The 17,792-nt window shown below is 60.8% G+C and overlaps 2 protein-coding genes across 4 annotated transcripts; one reads left to right on the top strand and one right to left on the bottom strand.

Annotated features, from left to right (window-relative positions):
- The first annotated feature begins 712 nt into the window (after nucleotides 1–712).
- LRRC47 (leucine rich repeat containing 47) lies at nucleotides 713–11,549 on the top strand. Its single transcript, XM_041772291.1, has 7 exons — nucleotides 713–1,352; nucleotides 6,215–6,673; nucleotides 7,694–7,810; nucleotides 8,408–8,523; nucleotides 9,084–9,186; nucleotides 9,519–9,608; nucleotides 9,738–11,549. Exons 1-7 carry the CDS (start codon nucleotides 732–734, stop codon nucleotides 9,984–9,986), a joined length of 1,755 nt encoding a protein of 584 aa, XP_041628225.1. The 5' UTR covers nucleotides 713–731; the 3' UTR covers nucleotides 9,987–11,549.
- Nucleotides 11,550–13,495: 1,946 nt separating this feature from the next.
- SMIM1 (small integral membrane protein 1 (Vel blood group)) lies at nucleotides 13,496–16,718 on the bottom strand. Of its 3 annotated transcripts, XM_041769846.1 has the most exons (4): nucleotides 16,609–16,718; nucleotides 16,277–16,410; nucleotides 14,492–14,611; nucleotides 13,496–14,269 (listed from the first exon to the last, which is right to left on the bottom strand). In XM_041769846.1, the coding sequence occupies exons 3-4, from the start codon at nucleotides 14,599–14,601 to the stop codon at nucleotides 14,143–14,145; spliced, it is 237 nt and encodes a 78-aa protein (XP_041625780.1). In that variant the 5' UTR covers nucleotides 14,602–14,611; nucleotides 16,277–16,410; nucleotides 16,609–16,718; the 3' UTR covers nucleotides 13,496–14,142. The 3 variants fall into 3 exon arrangements, with proteins under 3 accessions (XP_041625780.1, XP_041625781.1, XP_041625779.1); XM_041769847.1 differs by having other exon boundaries at nucleotides 16,229–16,675; XM_041769845.1 differs by having other exon boundaries at nucleotides 16,277–16,672.
- Nucleotides 16,719–17,792: the final 1,074 nt, after the last annotated feature.

Below are 17,792 nucleotides of genomic sequence, written 5' to 3'. Positions count from 1 at the left end.
CAGCGGGGGGGGTGGGGGCGACCATCACTGCTGGGGTGGGGGGGGTTGGGGGGGCTGGGGGTGGTGACGGCCAGCGGGGGTGTGGGGGCGACCATCACTGCTGGGGTGGGGGGGGTTGGGGGGGGCTGGGGGTGGTGACGGCCAGCGGGGGGGTGGGGGCGACCATCACTGCTGGGGGGGGGGGGCGACCCACTGCTGGGGTGGGGGGGGTTGGGGGGGGCTGGAGGTGGTGACGGGCCAGCGGGGGGGGAGGGGGCGACCATCACTGCTGGTGGTGGGGGGGTTGGGGGGGGCTGGGGGTGGTGACGGCCAGCGGGGGGGGGTGGGGCGACCATCACTGCTGGGGTGGGGGGGGTTGGGGGGGCCTGGGGGTGGTGACGGCCAGCGGGGGTTGGGGGCGACCATCACTGCTGGGGTGGGGGGGTACCGGGGAGCTGGGGGTGGGGGCGACCATCACTGCTGGGGTCCGGCGGGTTCCGGGGGGGCTGGCGGTGGTGACGGCCAGCGTGGCGGGTGGGGCGGCCATCGCCGCGCGGCCCTGGCTGGTCCGGCCGCCTCCCCGCTGCGGTACCCCGTCGGACCGTGCCCCCGAGGCCCGCAGCCGCCCTTCCTCCCGACGAAGCGCCTCCCCGCCGCGCCCCGGCTGGCCGGGTCCCCGCGAGGTCGCCGCTTCCGGCCCAGGCCGGAAGTGACGCGCCGTGCCCCGGAAGCGGTCCCACAGCGGCGGCGCGATGGCGGCGGCGGCGGGCCCCGCGCCCGAGGCCTGGCCGGAGCTGGAGCTGGCGGAGCGCGAGCGGCGGCGGGAGCTGTTGCTGACGGGGCCGGGGCTGGAGCAGCGGGTGCGCGAGGCGGGCGGGCGGCTGCCGCCGCGGCTCTTCACGCTGCCGCTGCTGCACTACCTGGAGGTGAGCGGCTGCGGGAGCCTGCGGGAGCCGGGCCCGGGGCTGGCTCAGGGCCTCCCGCAGCTGCACAGCCTCGTGCTGCGGCGCAACGCGCTGGGGCCCGGCCTGAGCCCCGAGCTCGGCCCGCTCCCCGCGCTGCGCGTGCTCGACCTGTCGGGCAACGCGCTGGAGGCGCTGCCGCCGGGCCAGGGCCTGGGCCCCGCCGAGCCGCCGGGGCTCCCGCAGCTGCAGAGCCTCAACCTCAGCGGCAACCGGCTGCGCGAGCTGCCCGCCGACCTGCCGCGCTGCGCCCCGCGCCTGCAGACGCTCAACCTCACGGGCAACCGCCTCGACTCCTTCCCCGCCGCGCTCTTCCGGCCCGGGGCGCTGCCGCTGCTTAGCGAACTGGCGGCCGCCGACAACTGCCTGCGGGAGCTCAGCCCCGACGTCGCGCACCTGACCTCGCTCAAGGTCGGCGGGGGCCGCGGGCGGGCCGCCGGGGGGGGGGGGGGGCGGCGGGGGCGGGGCGGCCCCGGGGCCGAGACGCGCCGCGGCAGGCGGGGAAGCTGTCCGCCCCCCCGTCTGCGGGGGCAGGTGCCCACTGAGTCCGAGTAGGAGTGGGGAGGATGGGAATCGGCGGCCACGACCCACACCCCGTCCCGGGGCGCCCCTGTCCACCACTGTCTCCCCTGCGTCCTCCCATTTCATCCTTAAAAAGGCAGACTCGTATTGCTTCTTCTCCTACTTGCAGACTCTTTCAGCAATAAAATGTGTGGACGGTTGAGGAACTGTTGTATTTCCAGCAGAAATTACGCTTAAGATATAATCAACTGATCTTACAAATACGTGTCTGTACCGACCTAAGTGTGCAAGCAGCTGCGTGCGTGGATGTGCATGCGTGTGTGTGTCCGTAGTTACAAGGAGTGGACGAGGCCGTTCAGCAGACTGACGCCTGCTTGGTGGCAGGACGGGGCTGTCGGGGTGACTGCCAGGGCACTGGGGTCACCAGGGCCTGAGGCCTTCCTTTGTGGCTGAGGTGGGACACCTTGTACAGACAGCACTGTTGACCCCATCTTCAGGTGTGTCGGACCTCTTGGCTTTCCAGAAGACCGATGTACCAGATACATGGCTCAGTACAGGTCTTGAGAGTGCAGACTCAGTTCTTCTCTTCAGATCTAGAATGTCTTACCCGAGTTTAAGTTTGTTTTACACGTTGTGCACCACGTGTGCAGCACGCAGCACGTGTAAAGGCATGGGTGACATGGCCTTCCCTGTGTCCGGACACCATCGTTCAGGAAATGTCTCCTCTGTGACCTCCCTCACCTTCTCCGTCCTGGCTGCCAGCTCCAGGCTTCCATCAGATCTCTTCCACGTGAAGAGGCCTGTCTGTGTTGCGCAGTGTGGTGCCAGACCTACTTGGAATCCCTTTTGGATTTAGGTGTCCTCGGGGGGCCTTTCTAAAATGATGCCCCTGTGAGGAGCAGTAGGTACTAGAACCGTGCGAGCAGCGTGGCTACACACGTGCTGGGGCTTTGTGTCCTGCCTGCTGGACAGCTGTGGGGAGGCAGCTGGTGTGGGGAAAATGAGCTCCAAGGTAGAAGCACAGGTTTCCTCTGTTCCGTGGCAGGACTGCCGGTGTCCTTGGCCATGGGAGACTTGTGGGGACGGCCACAGTGCCATGAACAGGGAGCTGGTGGCACTGAGAGGGCCAACTGTGACTATAGGACCATGTCCGAAACCTTGTGGCTGAAAACAGCAACAGTTGTCTGTGGCTGATGGTTCTCCACCCCAGGCTGGCCCAGCTGAGCCCTCACTGTGCTTGCCCGGTCATGAGTGAGCATTCAGCTGGCGGTGAGCTTGGGTTGGGTTCAGGTGGAAGGTTGTGATGGCTGCTCTCTTCAGGACATGCTGGCACCTCTCTCTGCCCAGCAGGCTAATCCACTTCTTTACGTGGCAGCTCAGGGCTCCTGAGAGCTCGACTGCCGGAGGACTTCTCAAGGGGAACTTGGAACTAGCACCCCGCTAATTAAATGAGTGAAGCCCGGTCCACATTCTTGGGGACGCTTCACGCAGGATGTAAATACCCAGAGGTGTGGTTCCCCGGGAGCGGGAGCCACCTGAGTAGCAGCACACAGGCCTCTGCTTGTCCCCCCCTCACTTCCCGAGCAAGGAGACAGGTGCCCCAGTGTGCCCTCCCCCAAGAATCTGCCTCAGGTGGTGGCCCCAGACCCTGCCACCGTGAAGGCCTTACCCTCTCCCCTCTCTGGCCACTGGTGACACAGGACTAGGAGACGGCTGTGTACTCTCCAAGCTGAACCTCACCAACTGGTTAACTGCCTGCCCTGAGCCCAGTTCCGGAGTTTTCCTGGTGTCTGGCCCTTCAGCTTAGCTCCCCACAGGAGACCTCGGAGCATTTAGAAGGGTTTCTCCCGGGGGCCGTGTCCTTCCATTGGGTTTCTGTCACCTGTGGGGCTCAGCTGCCAAGGCCGTGGTACACCACGTCACTTCTGCCTATCACAGGTGACTGACTGGGCTCTGTCCAGCCATCTGGGGCTGACAGATATCCCCAGGGTCTCCCCTCACCCCTGCTGGTCCCTGCACCCATTTGGGCTATCCGTGCCACTTATGGGTGAGAGTCCCCTGTGGTCAGGCTTCAGAGACTTTATACTTAAAATGCAACACCTCTGTCCAGCACCCCAAAACACTGAAGTTTAGAAGCCCTTCTTCCGTCTTCGTGTCTTCCTCAGTGGCTGCAGAGGCAGCAGGCCACTTGGTGCCTGGGTGGGGGTCTGGGTCCCCTCGGGCTCTGCACCCCCACTGGAATAAAGATAGTCCTAGCACAGCCTGGAGGTGGCGTGTTTGTCTCAGATTCACAAGGCCAGGGTTGTAGGACCCCTTCTGCGGCAGCGTGGCCCTGCAGCAGTGATGCCTGATGGTCCAGTCCAGGTCACAGATGTTCATGCGACCTGCAGGAAGGGAGTAAAAGGGTGTCTGCATGTGTCGGTTCTGGGTGACGGGTTCTGGGGCGCCCGTCCATGTGCAGTTACCCTTCAGGGGTTGGCACACACAATCCAAACTCAGCCTCGTGGTCAGAGACCTGCCCTCCTGCATGAGTGCAGCTCCTCAGTGACATTGCCTGTTATCTCAGGGTCTCTCCTGAGGCTTCTCTGTTCCGTTAGCATTCCTCTTCTAGACAGAAACCCAACTGAGTCTGCTGTGCAGGGTGCACAGTGCCAACCAACCATAGGTTTGTACAGGAGCAGCGCGTACCCTGATCTGCAGGTGACCACGTTTTTATAGGACCCCCAACTTCTAGAACTCCAATCTGCTACCGCCTCCTTACTGCTCTGAAATGTCCATAATTTGCTCATTGTTGTCCCTAAAAGAAGCCTCTGCTCCCAGGATGCTTGCGCTGTCGGCCACTGTGGTTGGGGTGGGCAGCCTCTCAGGCACAGCCCCCAGCCGCCTCCTTCCAGCCTCCTCCTTACTGGTTCTTCCTCTGCTCCCTGCACATTGCACCCACCTGGCCTGCCTGTTTTGTCAGCAGTGAGGGCTACCCCAGTGTGGAGTTCTCAAGCCTCCAAGGTCCTTTGGTCAATGTGGCAGACCAAAGCTGGTGCGTGTAGGCATGGCTCCATACAGGCTACCCCAAACCTGACCTCAAAACACCAGCCGCTGGCTGTCATTCACAAGCCTCCAGATGGTGGGGACTTGGAAGGGCCATGATAACAATCCACCTACCCCACCCTCCCAATCCCGCTTGAGTGGAAAGGCACGGTGAGGCACGAGATGGCCATAGCCCCTTAGGCCGCTCGGTCCCCCGAGGTAACTGAGACAGAAGGCCAGGTCTGGCTTACTTGCTTCTCTTCTTTGTCCCAGGTCCCGAGTGTGAGATGGAAGCCTGTTCTAGTTGCTCCCTCCCTCCCGAGGCTCTGGCATAGCCTTTGGAGGCTCCTCAGTGACACCCCTTCTGTGTTCTGGTTGCCCAGCTTCTCAGCATCCTGGCTCCTTGAGCCACAGGATAGCTTCACTCATGACTGGGGTCTGACTTGTTCTCTCTAGCAGCCAAAGCACACGGTGTCTTCTGGATCATCAGAGCCCCTCCCCTTTTCCCAGAAGTTTGTGATAAAATCCATCACCCGTTTTGTTGGGGCCGTTACATCCCAGTCAGGACCAGGCCTGGTCACCAGCCTAGCCCACCAAATGTGAGCACTTGACCTGTGTGTGTATTGGGGGTGCGGGGGTGCCAACTGGTGTTGCTTTGACCAGGTATCATTCACACAAGCCCCCTCTGCTCCAGAGCTCTCCCCAAGCCACTGCCCCTTGCTCCCATTTTCCAAACACCACTCCCCTGTGCTCATTCCAGCTAACCAGATAACAGGCTTTCTTCTAGGCTGCCATACTGAAGCTCTAAGACCTATCTGGTCTTAGCTGTGCCCAGCAAAGCCAGTCCAGAGTTTCCCACTGGCCCAGCAGGAGAACGAGAAAGAGGCCCAGTGCTGTCTGGGCCAAGACTGCTACTAGCACGGTTGTGCTGGGAAGACAGGAGGCAGAGCCTGACCTCTTCGGGCGGGGGGCGGGGGGGGCTGTCCTCTTCAGCACAGCTCCAGAAGGGGAAGCAGAAGACCTGCCCCAGACCTACCTCCTGTCCTGCCCAGCCCTGGAAGAGGTGACCCCACAAAGTGGCTGTTTGGATGATTTCCATCAATCATCTCAGCGATACTAATGCCAGCCATGCCCTTTTTTCAAAGCCTCTGTCCTGATGGCAGGTTCTTTTGCATGAGCCATAGGGTTTCATCTGCCTCTTTATGGTGCAGACAGCAGAGGCACTATGCCCTCTCCTGGGTCAGGAGGAGGATCAAGCATCCAGGCCAGCGTCACAGCCAGTTTGCCAGTTTGCGTGCAGATGGAGTTGAGTGCTGTGCATTCTGCTGCTGCGGCTTCATATTTCAATATGACTTGTTACCCACCCTGTGTTCTTTGTTTTTAGTTCATTTAGTTAAAAAAAATCTCAGCATCATCTTGTGGGGAACTTGTTTCTCATCTCAAGTACTTATCTGTTCATAACTACACATTTCCCTTGTCCTGTGCTCCTTCCTCTGTCACCTTTGTCTGTTCGGATAGTTGTCATCACAAGGAAACTTGCAGGGAGCAGAAAGAGGAAGACTAGTGTTCCGTGGGGGATTGTTGGCAGCCATTGTCCTTGGGTGCAGGGTCGTGGTAGTGGGGGGTCAGTCTGCTCGCAGAGCTGGGGACAGCTCAGGTGAAGTGGAGTCGGGTGGGGCTGTGCAACCCACAGCTGTGTGACCATAGGCCCTCTCTCTCCCTCCCAGACGCTGGACCTCTCCAACAACCAGCTCAGCGAGGTCCCGGCAGAGCTGGCTGACTGCCCCAAGCTCAAGGAAGTCAACTTCCGGGGAAACAAGCTGACAGACCGGCGGCTGGAGAAGATGGTGCACGGCTGCCAGACCAAGTCCATCCTGGAGTACCTGCGCAGCGGAGGCCGGGGTGGCGGGCGGGGCAAGGGCAGGGCAGATGGTCCTGAGAAGGAAGAGGCCCGCAGGAGGCGGCGCGAGAGGCGGAGGAGGGAGAGTGGTGAGGGCGAGGAGGAGGAGGTGGGCAGCACCAGCAGGCTGCTGCTCCGCGTCCTGCATGTGTCTGAGAACCCCACCCCGCTGACCGTGCACGTCAATGCCGCAGTCAAGGATGTCCGGCCATTCATTGTGGGGGCTGTCGTGAAAGGCATGGACCTGCAGGCTGGGAATGCGCTCAGACGGTTCCTCACCTCCCAGGTGGGTGTTTGCGGCCCGGGGGGGTGGGTGAGCAGAGTGAGGGACTGCTGGTTCACTGTCCCACTGCCCACTGCCCCTCCACACCTGGGATGTGGGAGGCCGAGCAGGACCTGGCTCCAGTGCAGGTGGGGGTGGTGCCAGCGGCACGTGTACCCAGTGCAGGTGAGACCTGGGCCTCAGTCCCGGGGCTGCCCATGGGGGTGGGCACCCCTGCAGTCCTGCCTTGTTTCTGAGGTCAACTTTGTTCCATGAGAGACCAGTGTTTCCCAAGTTGCTGACGTCTTGGGGCATTTTCTGGTTTCCGTAATGAATTAGTTTCTGACAAGGCAGTATTAACATTGCCAGCTCCTGCCAGCTGCTGTCCTGTGACTTCAGTTTCTTGTGGATCTTAGTTCAACGAATCCGGATTCATTTTTCTGTGCAGTCTGCCCGCCTTTTTTTTCTTTTTTTTTTTTTAAGATTTTATTTACTCATTCATGAGAGACACACAGAGAGAGGCAGAGACACAGGCAGAGGGAGAAGCAGGCTCCATGCAAGGAGCCCGACATGGGACTCGATCCAGGGTCTCCAGGGTCACACCCTGGGCTGAAGGCGGCGCTAAATTGCTGAGCCACAGGGACTCCCTAGTCTGTTCGCTTTTAAAGTAGAAGCCACATCGTTGATGTTTAAAAACCCACCAGTGTGCCCCTGGGGACACTGTTGGGGGGACAACGCTGCTGCAGGAAGCAAAGCGCACTCCCAGCCAGGAGTGCTGAACACACTCAAACGTCAATGTTTTTGAAGAAAAACATGCAGGGGAGATTTTTCTTTTTAAGTCCTGCTTTTGTTTATTCGGTCATAAATTTTAGTTCAGGAAGGGTTCTTTGAAGTCTCAGATCTTCTGTTAGAGAAAGAAATTCTGTCCCTGAACAGATAAGAGAGTTTTCCAGTGGCAGTTCCATAAGATGCATTTTGGGCTGGGGAGGTCGAGGGGGCAGGGGGCAGTGCTTGGGCATGAGCTCCCCAGGTCTCATGTTGCAGACAAAGCTCCACGAGGACATCTGTGAGAAGAGAACAGCGGCCACCATCGCAACCCATGACCTCCGGGCCGTGCGTGGGCCCCTGGTCTACACCGCCCGCCCGCCGCAAGACCTCAAGGTGATGCCGCATGCCCCTCCCTCCGTTCGTACCTGTTCTTTTTGCATTCTTCAGCAATATGCACATGCTGGGGTTGGTGCGTGCGCTCTGAGGCAGCATCTGATGCTGTCCCTGGCAAGTACATCAGGTCAAAAGCCGGTTGTGTTCACGGTTCATTTGAAAGTAAATTTGTCAGAGAAGGTGATGATTTGGAAGTGGTTTTCTTCATTTGCTCCCGTTTCACCAAACACTGGTTTATGTCCCAATTGCAAAACCCCTCACTGGAGTTGACAAGCCTGGTTTGTCGAAGTCCTGCCACGGTCTGTTACTCCCTGTGGCCATCGTGTGGAATGCCTGGCTTGACCAGCACTAGCTGCTGGGCTGTCCAGGGGCCACAGGCCTGGGAGCCACCATTGCCCATGGCGGGTTGAAGGTTAGTCAGTTCCCAGAGGACTGGTGTGTGTGGCAGTCAGGACCCTGAGGGCCTCTGGGGGCCTCATGTGCTCACACCACTGTCACAGGGATTGGGGGGGGACGCCATGTTGGTGGCCAGATGAGCAGTAGACCAGCATGTCCTGGCTGCAGCCCTAACGGAAACTTGTTTCCATCACCCCCTAGATCGTCCCCTTGGGGCGCAAAGAAGTCAAGGCCAAGGACCTGGTGCGGCAGTTGCAGCTAGAGGCTGAGGAGCATAGGAAGCAGAAGAAAAGACAGAACGTCTCAGGCCTCCACAGGTCGGGGGCCTCCTCTCTGGCTGCTGCACTCACCCCACGGCGGGAGGCCTGCCTACCAGCCTCCGTTTACCCACAGGCTGCCATAACTTGAAAACATTTCCCTATGAGTGTTTGAAACATCTCCCACATTTCATTCCCTGTGCTGTCAGGGAGTCTCAGGTGGAATAAAAGGAACTGAGCCACACGGGCTTTTCTCTTGGTGGAGCCGGGGCTCAGAAACTGCTTTGGGGAGAACAGGCTTTCTTAGGCACATAGGCCCTTCATCGGGAGGGACAGTCGTCCCTCTGCCCACACCATGTGCACAGGGAGAGGGCGGGGGGGCGGGGGCAGTGTGGTCACCCTGATGACAGGAAAGCCGTCAGGGCCACAGCGTTTTGTCCTCATCACCAGTGGCTCAGGTGGGGTTCAGGTGCCCTGCCACGCTGCCAGGCCCACATAAGCACAGGCTTTAGCACATCTTGCCGAGCTCATGGACATGCCCTGATCTTCCACCCATTTGTCCTGTTAACCCATAGGCCTATCTTCCCATAGTTAGGCTTCCCCTGTTTCTTCCCACACAGGTATCTGCACTTACTGGATGGGAAGGAGAGTTACCCCTGCCTCGTGGATGCTGATGGTGACGTGATTTCTTTCCCACCGATAACCAACAGCGAGAAGACAAAGGTAGGGCAGAGCCTATGCATGTCCCTGTGTCTGGGGCTGTTCCACCTGCTGAGTGAACACAGCATCTACTCCATTATGACATACATCTTGTCCGCATGCCTGAGGTGCAGTCCCCGAGCCCTTGTGGCTCACAGGCTCCCAGTCTCTGGAGTTGCCGTTCCTGTCATATGCGGTGCTGTACCATGTGTCACTGCGTGTGCATTCCAGCCTCTGCCTCAGTTGGGGAAGGGGACAGTCTTGGTTTGCAGGGCACCGTTTTATAGGTTTCTCCTCAGAACACTTGTTGATGTTTTCAGTAATTTTATTCTTCTCTGAAACCCTCTTTCTTTAAGATTAAGAAAACAACTTCTGATCTGTTTTTGGAAGTAACAAGTGCTACAAGTCTACAGACCTGTAAAGAGATAATGGATGCCCTCGTGCTGGTGAGTCAGCCTCGACCTCTCGCCCAGTCAGTGCTCCGGCCATGCGGGATGGACACGCCCCCCTGCCACCCCTTGCAGGCTGCCTTTGTCTTCCCCAGTTGCCCCTAAAACCATATTGTTCATTTGCAGAAAATGGCAGAAATCAACAAGTACACTCTAGAAAATAAAGAGGACGGATCCCTTTCAGATCCTGAAGCTGATGCAGTTTCTGGACCACCTCTGGGTCCCAGCACAAGCCCAAGTGCCGAAAAGGACGGCAGTGCCCCACTGGTGGTGGAGCAGGTCCGGGTGCTGGATGAAGACGGGCACCTGAGAGTGGTGTACCCCTCCAAGACGGACTTGGGCTGTGCTGCTCCCCACGTGACCGTGATCCGCTGAGCCCCGGGCAGCATGTCCGCCACTGCCACGCGTGTCCTCAGCCGTGCCTCTTGTGGTGACATCAAGTTACTCGCTATATTTTCACCCCGGTGGTTCTCAAGGTGCACGCGTTGGCTCTTTGATCGTCCAGACAGTTCTCTCCCATTGCAGTGACACCACATTATCCTGGGCTTGAATCATTTTCCCTTTCCAGCACCAAATTGATTACTAACGCTTTACGAAATTATTCAAATATCGGAATTAACTGTTCAAAACGTTCTGAGATGACGTGGATATAGCAAATACCTTTATTCAGGGGAAAAAAACACTAATTGGTTTGGATAGTCAGCTGTACCCTGGAAAGCTAAAGAACCCACATTTCGCTGAGCTATACCATTACTTTTCTACAATACGGCATCTTTTAAAACCACACCACACCAGTGGTACAGCCTACAGATGTGGAGTGATGTCATGTTCCTACCTTGCCGCAAATCATCATCTTTTTATGAAAAGAATATTTTTTAGGTGACTTTAAAATTGGTGAAAGCATTTTTTTTTTCCTTAATATTATGGTTGGATATGTTAGGGGTAGAGCCACAGCATCCCCTCCTTGGGCCCCAGGGGAGGAGCGAGGCTGTGCTCGTGTACACTGGCACCGTGGGGAGGAGCAGACAGCAGAACACGCAGCTCAGGCCAAGCCGATGGTTCCCTGTTGCAGAACGGGCTTCCACGCACAAGCCAGACTGTTCTGTCAGCATCTGGCTAAAGGACAGATGGGCAGGGGCTGTGGAGGCCAAGTTTGGAGCTGGCGACCACAAAGTGGGTGCCAGGTGAACGGTTCTTGAGCATTTTGTGTTTTAGGTTACTTCCGGTTTTGAATGTCTTGGACAAGCTGTGTGTATCCGTCTGTGTGAGTCTGCACGTGCTTGCATACAGGCACCGGCCAGCCAGCCACTCAGGTGGTTTTTACAGACTCACAGACTTTTTATTTAACGTCTCCGTCTGTGTCACCTTCTGTGACCTGTGAAAGTCAGGCTGTGTGTTCTGTGGATTTGGGGAGCATTTGCAAGTGGCCACCGAACCCACGCTTTTAGCCATTGAAACCAGACATATGGGGGCTCACTGACAAAGGCACATGGTTCTCCCAGAGCTCAGCCAACCTGCTCTGTAGGACACTGCACGGCTGCCTTGAGACCCCAACCTCGCTCTCTGGACATCCCCAGGCCTTCCCCTCCGTCCCTGAAGGCGGTGGCTGGGCTGAAGTACGTGAACCAGATAGTGGCTTTTCCTCGTTCTGTTAACCACAACCCTACTGAACATCTGGCTGGTGCCTCTGGCTTGTCCTCTCATGAGCCCTGGGCACTCGGTGCTGGCTGCTGTGGGTACTGTGGCTGGAGCCACGTCCTGTTACCTGTCACCCTGTAGCCTGACGGCTCAACCCTGTGTTGAACCCTGTGTGCGGTGCACAGATGTGTTGAACTTACCTTGGGGAACCAGACATCCTTGGTCTCTGCTGCCAGCCATCCCTTTGATAAACCCTGACATTCTTGCCGGCCTGACCTAATAAAAGTCATTTCATAAGAACATTTCCACTCCTCCCTGGTGAATCCCCTCCTGCCATTATTTCAGGGTAGTCTATGGGAAAACAAAGACCCGAATGAACCCTCTTCCCAACCCAGATCTTGCCGGCAAAAAGCAAGAGGCACTGAACTATCACACAGGCTGGGCCCAGAGAGGCTGCTGGACCATCCAGGCCTGGTGCGGGAGGTGGATCCCCTCCCAGAGACACCTGCCCCTAGCAGGTCTCATTCCTGAGTCTTCTGTGGGAAGGGAGGCTGCCCCACATCTCAGCAGGGTGCCATCCCACTTCCTGGCCAGGACCTGGGGGCCACATCTGGTGAAGGCAGCTCACAAGGTGGTGTGTACCCCGGGGCCTCTGCCCACAGCCTCCCCACACAGGCTAAGCTGCTGGCAGAGCCCACGGGTGGGGACAAGGCACATCCACGACGACTGGGCTGGTGCAGCCAACTCCATCCGGACACTGGCTGGGCATTGGCACGCAGAGCCTGAAGGCCAGACCCAGATCCCCTTGTCTACTGTTCCCATGGGACATGCTGTTCCCATGCTGTTCCTCCCTGCCCCAACCCAGGGAGGATGGGTGGGTGAGGGCCTGCAGGGATTACTGAGCAGTGCTGTACTGAGCCAAAGGGTCTCTGAGGACACCACACGCCCTTCTCAGGCTGGCTGCCCACCCCCCAACCCCCTCAGCTCCCCAGAGTGCTCCTCCTGCATGGGCCACACCTGCTCTCTGCCCGCTCCCAGCTCCCCAGGGTGCTCCTCCATGGGTCACACCTGCTGGCTGCCCCCCACCCACACTCCCCTGAATGCTCCTCCTGCATGGGCCACATGTGCTGGCTGCACCAGCCCCCCTCTCCCTCTGCCTCTTCACCTTGCCTCCAGCCATTCCCATCTGACCTTCCATCAGTGGACTTACTCCATCCTGCCCAGGGGCTGCTCAGGGACTGTGACCCTGAAGCCCGCGAGGCATTCTGGAAGTCAGCAAGGCCAGAATAGCCTGAGAGAGAAGTGGTGTGCAGGCAGCAGCCAGGGGCCCTCTTTTCTGCGCAGCACCCTGGCCCGGCTCTTGGCAGAGGCCGCACCCAGTCTTGATGAGGCCCAGGCCCTGCACCTCAGGAGTAGACGCCAACGTCCTAGAGTCCGTGGAGCCCCCCCACCCAGCACCCGCCCTGTGTTGGCTCCAGCAGGGCACCAAGCTAAGGCCGGCCAAACGTGGGTCGGCCAGCACCCCTCCCTCCTGGAGGATGGCCACTCGGGGCTAGGAGGTAGGTCTTTTTGGAGACAGGCACTGAGGCCCAGAGACTAGGGCTAGCCGGGCCAAACCCTCTGCCAATGCCCCTTAACTGGCTTCCCCCGTCCCCACCCCACAGCAGACCCTAACCCAGGACAGGCCCACCAGGTGCCACTCCTGCCCCATGGACAGAGCGAGGAATCACCTGGGTGGTGCAGCCCTCTACCAGGCAGGCCAGCCTTGTGGGGTCTCTCCCCTCCCCTGCCAGCTTGGCCTCTGACACGCAGGTCTGCCACGTGACCTCCGATCCCAGGCCCCATGAGGACGGTGATTGTCCCTCAGCTCCTGCCCTCAGTCCTAAGGGAGAAAGCCCTCTGCTAAGTGTTTCTGGCAAGGGTCTACAGGGCCTGAGATGTGAGCTTGTGGTGGGTAGGTGGGTGTGCGCATGCGGCCCAAGAGGGCCTGAAGCCCTGAGCCTGGAGGCCCTGTCCAGGTCAGGGGAGACACGAACAGGTCCCACCACCTGCCAGTCCTCAGGCCTGCCCCCAGGCTCCCTTCCCACAAGAGGGCCCAGCCAGGCAGAAACACATTCCAAGGCGCAGAGCCAAGTTGGAGGGAGGACAGGCCCTTCCCAGCAGCCTCCCATGCCCGCCAACTGCCCCACCTTGGGCCTTGCATGGGGCAGGCACCTGGGGGGCCCGTGGAAGAGGCCTCATCCATCTTTCAATCAACAGACTTTTAATGGCTGCCTTGGTACACAGACTCCCTCAGGGCATAGTGGGGGACCAGCTGCCTCGAGGGGGCACCTCAGGAACAACCGTGCCCCCCTTCACTGCAAGGAAGATGTGGTGGTGAGTCCCAGACAGGGCCAAGGTCCCACTCCCCACCCTGCCCAGGATGGGTGGACAGAGGGACATGCAACCTCTCCCCAGAGCCATCCTTGCAGGAGCCAGAGAACCCAGAAAGGGTGGGGACCCAGCCAGGGCCATGCAGGGAGGACCCCCCACCTGGAGCTGCCAGGCCTGGGCCTTCTCAGCAGGGTCTCTAGGGGCCCTGAGTCCAGCCTGGAGTGTCCTGCAGCCCTGGCTCAGGCTGGCCCAAGTCTCTCGGCCATGTGACCCCCAGCTGGCTGCCTGTGCCAGGCATGTGCCCATGTGTCCCTGCGGTGGCCAGAGTGTGCTGTCTGCCCCTGGGGTCTGTATGTGTGTCGGGGTTGAGTCTGTGTGTACAGAGAAGAGTCTTGTGTACACGAGGATCCATGTATATGAGGTTCTGTGTATACAGAGGAGGTTCTGGTGTACGGAGTATCCGTCCAAGCCCACATCCCCAAGCACAGGCAGCCAGCCCCGAGCGTGCGTGCCGGCGGCCTTATTTGCACTTGTGCACGTAGTAGCCGGTGATATAGCCCAGGATGAAGACGATCCAGAAGAGGGCCAGTCCGCCCAGCACCTTCATGCTGATACCCAGCTTGCCTGAGCACAGCTTCCGGGAGATCCTAGAGAGAGAATCGCCGGCACATGAGCCCCTGGGTGGACCGGGGGCTAGGCTGGAGGGGAGCGGGGCCCAGGGCAGGTGGACCCCGAAGGAGGGAAGACGCACACAGAGGTGCCAGGCCTGGGTTTGCTGGAGGGGCTGGGGTGGGGGGACCCGCAGCACGGAAGCCGCCAGGAGGGACAAGGCGGTGGAGGGCTCCTCCCACGGATCTGGGGGCTCTCACCTCTCCCAGCTCGAGGCCTCCCCTGTGCTGGCCACAGCCGCCACATGGACTGCATCCCGGCTGCCGTCATCCCACCGGCTGTACTGGATGCCGCTGTCCTGGGGCTGCATGCTGCAGGAGCTACGGCGAGAGGCAGAAGGTGTGCTGCGGCACCCACGGGCAGGGACACTGAGGCAGGCGACCTGGCCCTGGTGGGCGGTTGGGGCTCCGTGTGGGGTTGCCTGGGGGTGGCAGCAGGGGCGGGACGGGTGCCACAGTGGGCTGGCTCCTCTCCTTGCATCTTCTACCTGGCTTACAGGGGACCAGGATGCCACATGGTCACGCCACTTGCCCCAGGTCACACTGGGAGAGGCAGAGCAGGAATTCCAACCTAGGGAGGCTGCGAGCCGCCAGCCCTGCCCTCAGGAATGTGAGAGACTGCTTCCAGCTGGCCAGGACACAGACACCAGGGCACTGTGAGTCCCTGACCTGATAGCTGACTTCCTTCCCTCCCATTCCTGACAGATAAGGCCCAGAGCTTCTCCAGAGGCTGGGACGGCAAGGGATGGGGCAGTGGCTGGTACGGCCTGTCTGGCTGGTCAGGGAGGCCTGGGGGAGAAGCTGCAGCCTGCGGGCACCTGGGTCTGCTGGGAGTCCAGGGGTCTCTCACCTAGGGGCCCCCTCCCACAGAATCGTGGAGAGGCTTAAAGGCGCGGCGGGCCACTAAACAGCAAGAGACCAACCCAGAAACTCATGAGACCTGGCAGTTCTTAAACTCCTGCTGTGCCTCCATGTCCATCTCTTTCCCAGTGTCAAGCCAGGGGAGGCAGGAAGGGAGCTTGGCTCAGAGCCACAAGGCCTGCCTGGCAGGTGGGAGCACCTGCTTTACAGCAGCCGCTCAGGCGCCGAGGTCGCTGGTCCTCTGGGGAGGGAGGCTGTACCCACCGACCGGGGCTCTATGGCAAAATCTGTGTTGGGTGTTCTTGGTCTTGGCAGCTCAGGTGCTCAGTCGCCGGTCACCTGGGGGGCCTGGCCGTCGGAGGGCTGGTTGGCTGACTGGATGAACATGGGCTGTGCACAGGCCCAAGGGAGGCAGAACGTCCGCTGAGTGTGGGCTGTGCTTTCCCAGGTATCTGGAGAGGGGCTCTGAGCCAACTGTTAGCTGTCTACCTAACATGCCCCCTCTGCTGCCTGTGGGCACAATCCCCAACCTGTTCCAGGCTGCAATGTCCCACCCTGAGTAAAGCAAGCGTCACACCCTGGCCCCTGCCTTCCCATGTCAGCCCGGTGAGGGCAAAGTGCTGGGGTGTAGCAGGAGCTGGGGCTTTCTTCTTTTCACCAAAGAAATAGTAGCCACCTCTTTCTTCCTGCCCTGGTGCGATGGCGGGAACTGCAGAGCCACCTTGCAACCCGGATATCCATGCAACACCTGCCCTCATGGTGTTGAGTCTCTAAATCCACACCAATTACCCAGCCCTGGGCTTCTTGGTGAGAAGAGTCAGCTCCCCACCTGTTCAAGCTTGGGTTCCTGTCCCGCACGGCAGTAAGCATTCCTAACTGATGGAGACGAGCTTGTGGCTCTCAGGCCATCCTGGTTGGACAGAGCCACTGGAAACTGGTGAGGGGCCCAGCACTGAGCTCCTGAGGGCCTCACTCTCCAGGCCCCCACCGGAGGGTCACAGCCTGTAGCAGGAGCCGGGGCTGCGCTGCCCGGAGACACTCGCCAAGGTGGGGACCCTCGGGGGTGCCACTGCGTACCTTAGACTCCTTCGCCCCCATAGCACCGTCCGGGAGCCCACAACTTACAAAGGGAGAGTCCTGGCGTGGACGCCCAGACTCCAGCACCCAGGAAGGTGGTCAGGTGGTCAGAGCCTGGCCACTGTGTTTTGCCTCCTCCCAGGTCCCAGGTCAAGGTCCGAGGAGTGGCCGATGCCTCCAACCTGAAAAAAATGGCAAAGAAAAGGTGGGGAGGAGCGGCCCGGGAGGAGCTGGGGTGTCACCCTCACCCCTCCGGCGGCCAGCAGGAGGCGAGCGGACAGCTCCCGCACGTGGCCGGGTCACCCCCGCCCCCGCCGGCCCCGAGGCTCCGCTCTCCGGGGCGGCGGCTCGCAGGGCAGGGAGGCCGCGGCCAGGCCCACCTCCTCCGTCCGCCCGCGCGAGGAGGCTGCCCCCGGCGCAAGTCCACCGGCCTCTGCCTCCCGCCCTCCGCGCAGCGCGGACGTGTCCCCGGCCGGGGGGCGGGGCCTCGGGGGCGGGGGCCTCGGGGGCGGGGCCTCGGGGGCGGGGCCTCGGGGGGCGGGGCGGCCTGGGGCGGGGCCTCGGAGGGGCGGGGCGGCCTGGGGCGTGGCCTCATGTGGGCGGGGCATCACGGGGGGCGGGGCCTGGGGGCGGGGCGGCCTGGGGGCGGGGCGGGGCGGGGCGGGGAGGCACCGGGCTCTCGGAGGCGCTGACCCCAAGCCCAGGTGTTCCGGAGGGCGCCGCCCGAGGGCGTGCGTGCTGCAGGGGACAGGCTGTAGGGGGAGAGGGGCCCCCAGGGGAGGGAGACCTCAGAGGAGTGGGTCTGCAGGGGAGGGGGACACCGGGGCGAGGGACCGTAGAGGAAAGAGGGCCGCCGGGGCATCAGGGCCCTCGGGGGTCGCAGGGGCGAGGGGGCCAGGTCCCCTCCTAGAGGGCGCAGGTGCCGGGCCCTGGAGCCTCGGGGCGCGCCTGGGTCTGAACAGAGAGGCGGAGGCGAGGTGGCCCAAGGGGGCGCCCCTCGGGAGCCTGAGCGGAGTTCCTGGCTCAGCTCCTCCAGCGCCCTCCGTGGGGGGGTGGAGGTGCCGAGCGCGGCGCAGGAGAGTCCCGCTGCGCGCACGGGTGGAGGGTGGAGGGCGAAGTCAGGACGCCGTTGACGGGTGCCTGCATTCAGCCTGCGAGCTGCGGGACCGGGGTAGGCTGCGCAGATGAGGGGTCCTGCCACCCGGAGCTTTCACCCGCAGCCATGGCGGGAACAGTAGAAAACCGCCTCCACCTTCTTCCAAAGGGGTCGCAGCAAGAAAGCAGCGCCCCAGCCAGGGGAGCCCCCACCTCCCAGGTTTGTGCAGCAGGTGGAAGGAAGGACCAGGGCGGGCTGAACCGGAGTGTATGGGCACCCAGGCTCCAGCCTCCCAGCCTGGCAGCCATGCTCCGTGTGGGGGTCTCCCCAGGAAGGAGCCAGGGGTGCAGGCGGAGGCTGTGGTTGTAGCCCAAGGCCCACGAGTCCCGGGGAAGGAAAAGCTGAGCCCATGGCCAACAGCAGAGTTTAATTCTAAAACACAGGGGTGGCTCCCTGAGCTGGGTGCCA

The sequence above is a fragment of the Vulpes lagopus genome, chromosome 10 (genome assembly GCF_018345385.1).
Source record: "Vulpes lagopus strain Blue_001 chromosome 10, ASM1834538v1, whole genome shotgun sequence".
Classification (NCBI taxonomy): Eukaryota; Metazoa; Chordata; class Mammalia; order Carnivora; family Canidae; genus Vulpes; species Vulpes lagopus.
The sequence above is the reverse complement of the archived record's forward strand: the minus strand, read 5'-3'. Positions and strand labels throughout refer to the sequence as shown.

Coding starts and splice junctions, on each gene's coding strand:
- LRRC47 (XM_041772291.1), top strand. CDS start 732: ATGGCGGCGGCGGCGGGCCCCGCGCCCGAGGCCTGGCCGGAGCTGGAG. Junction 7,811..8,407: donor GCCCGCCGCAAGACCTCAAG/GTGATGCCGCAT, acceptor ATCACCCCCTAG/ATCGTCCCCTTGGGGCGCAA. Junction 9,187..9,518: donor CCAACAGCGAGAAGACAAAG/GTAGGGCAGAGC, acceptor TCTTTCTTTAAG/ATTAAGAAAACAACTTCTGA.
- SMIM1 (XM_041769846.1), bottom strand. CDS start 14,601: ATGCAGCCCCAGGACAGCGGCATCCAGTACAGCCGGTGGGATGACGGC. Junction 14,270..14,491: donor GAGGCCTCGAGCTGGGAGAG/GTGAGAGCCCCC, acceptor TTCTCTCTCTAG/GATCTCCCGGAAGCTGTGCT.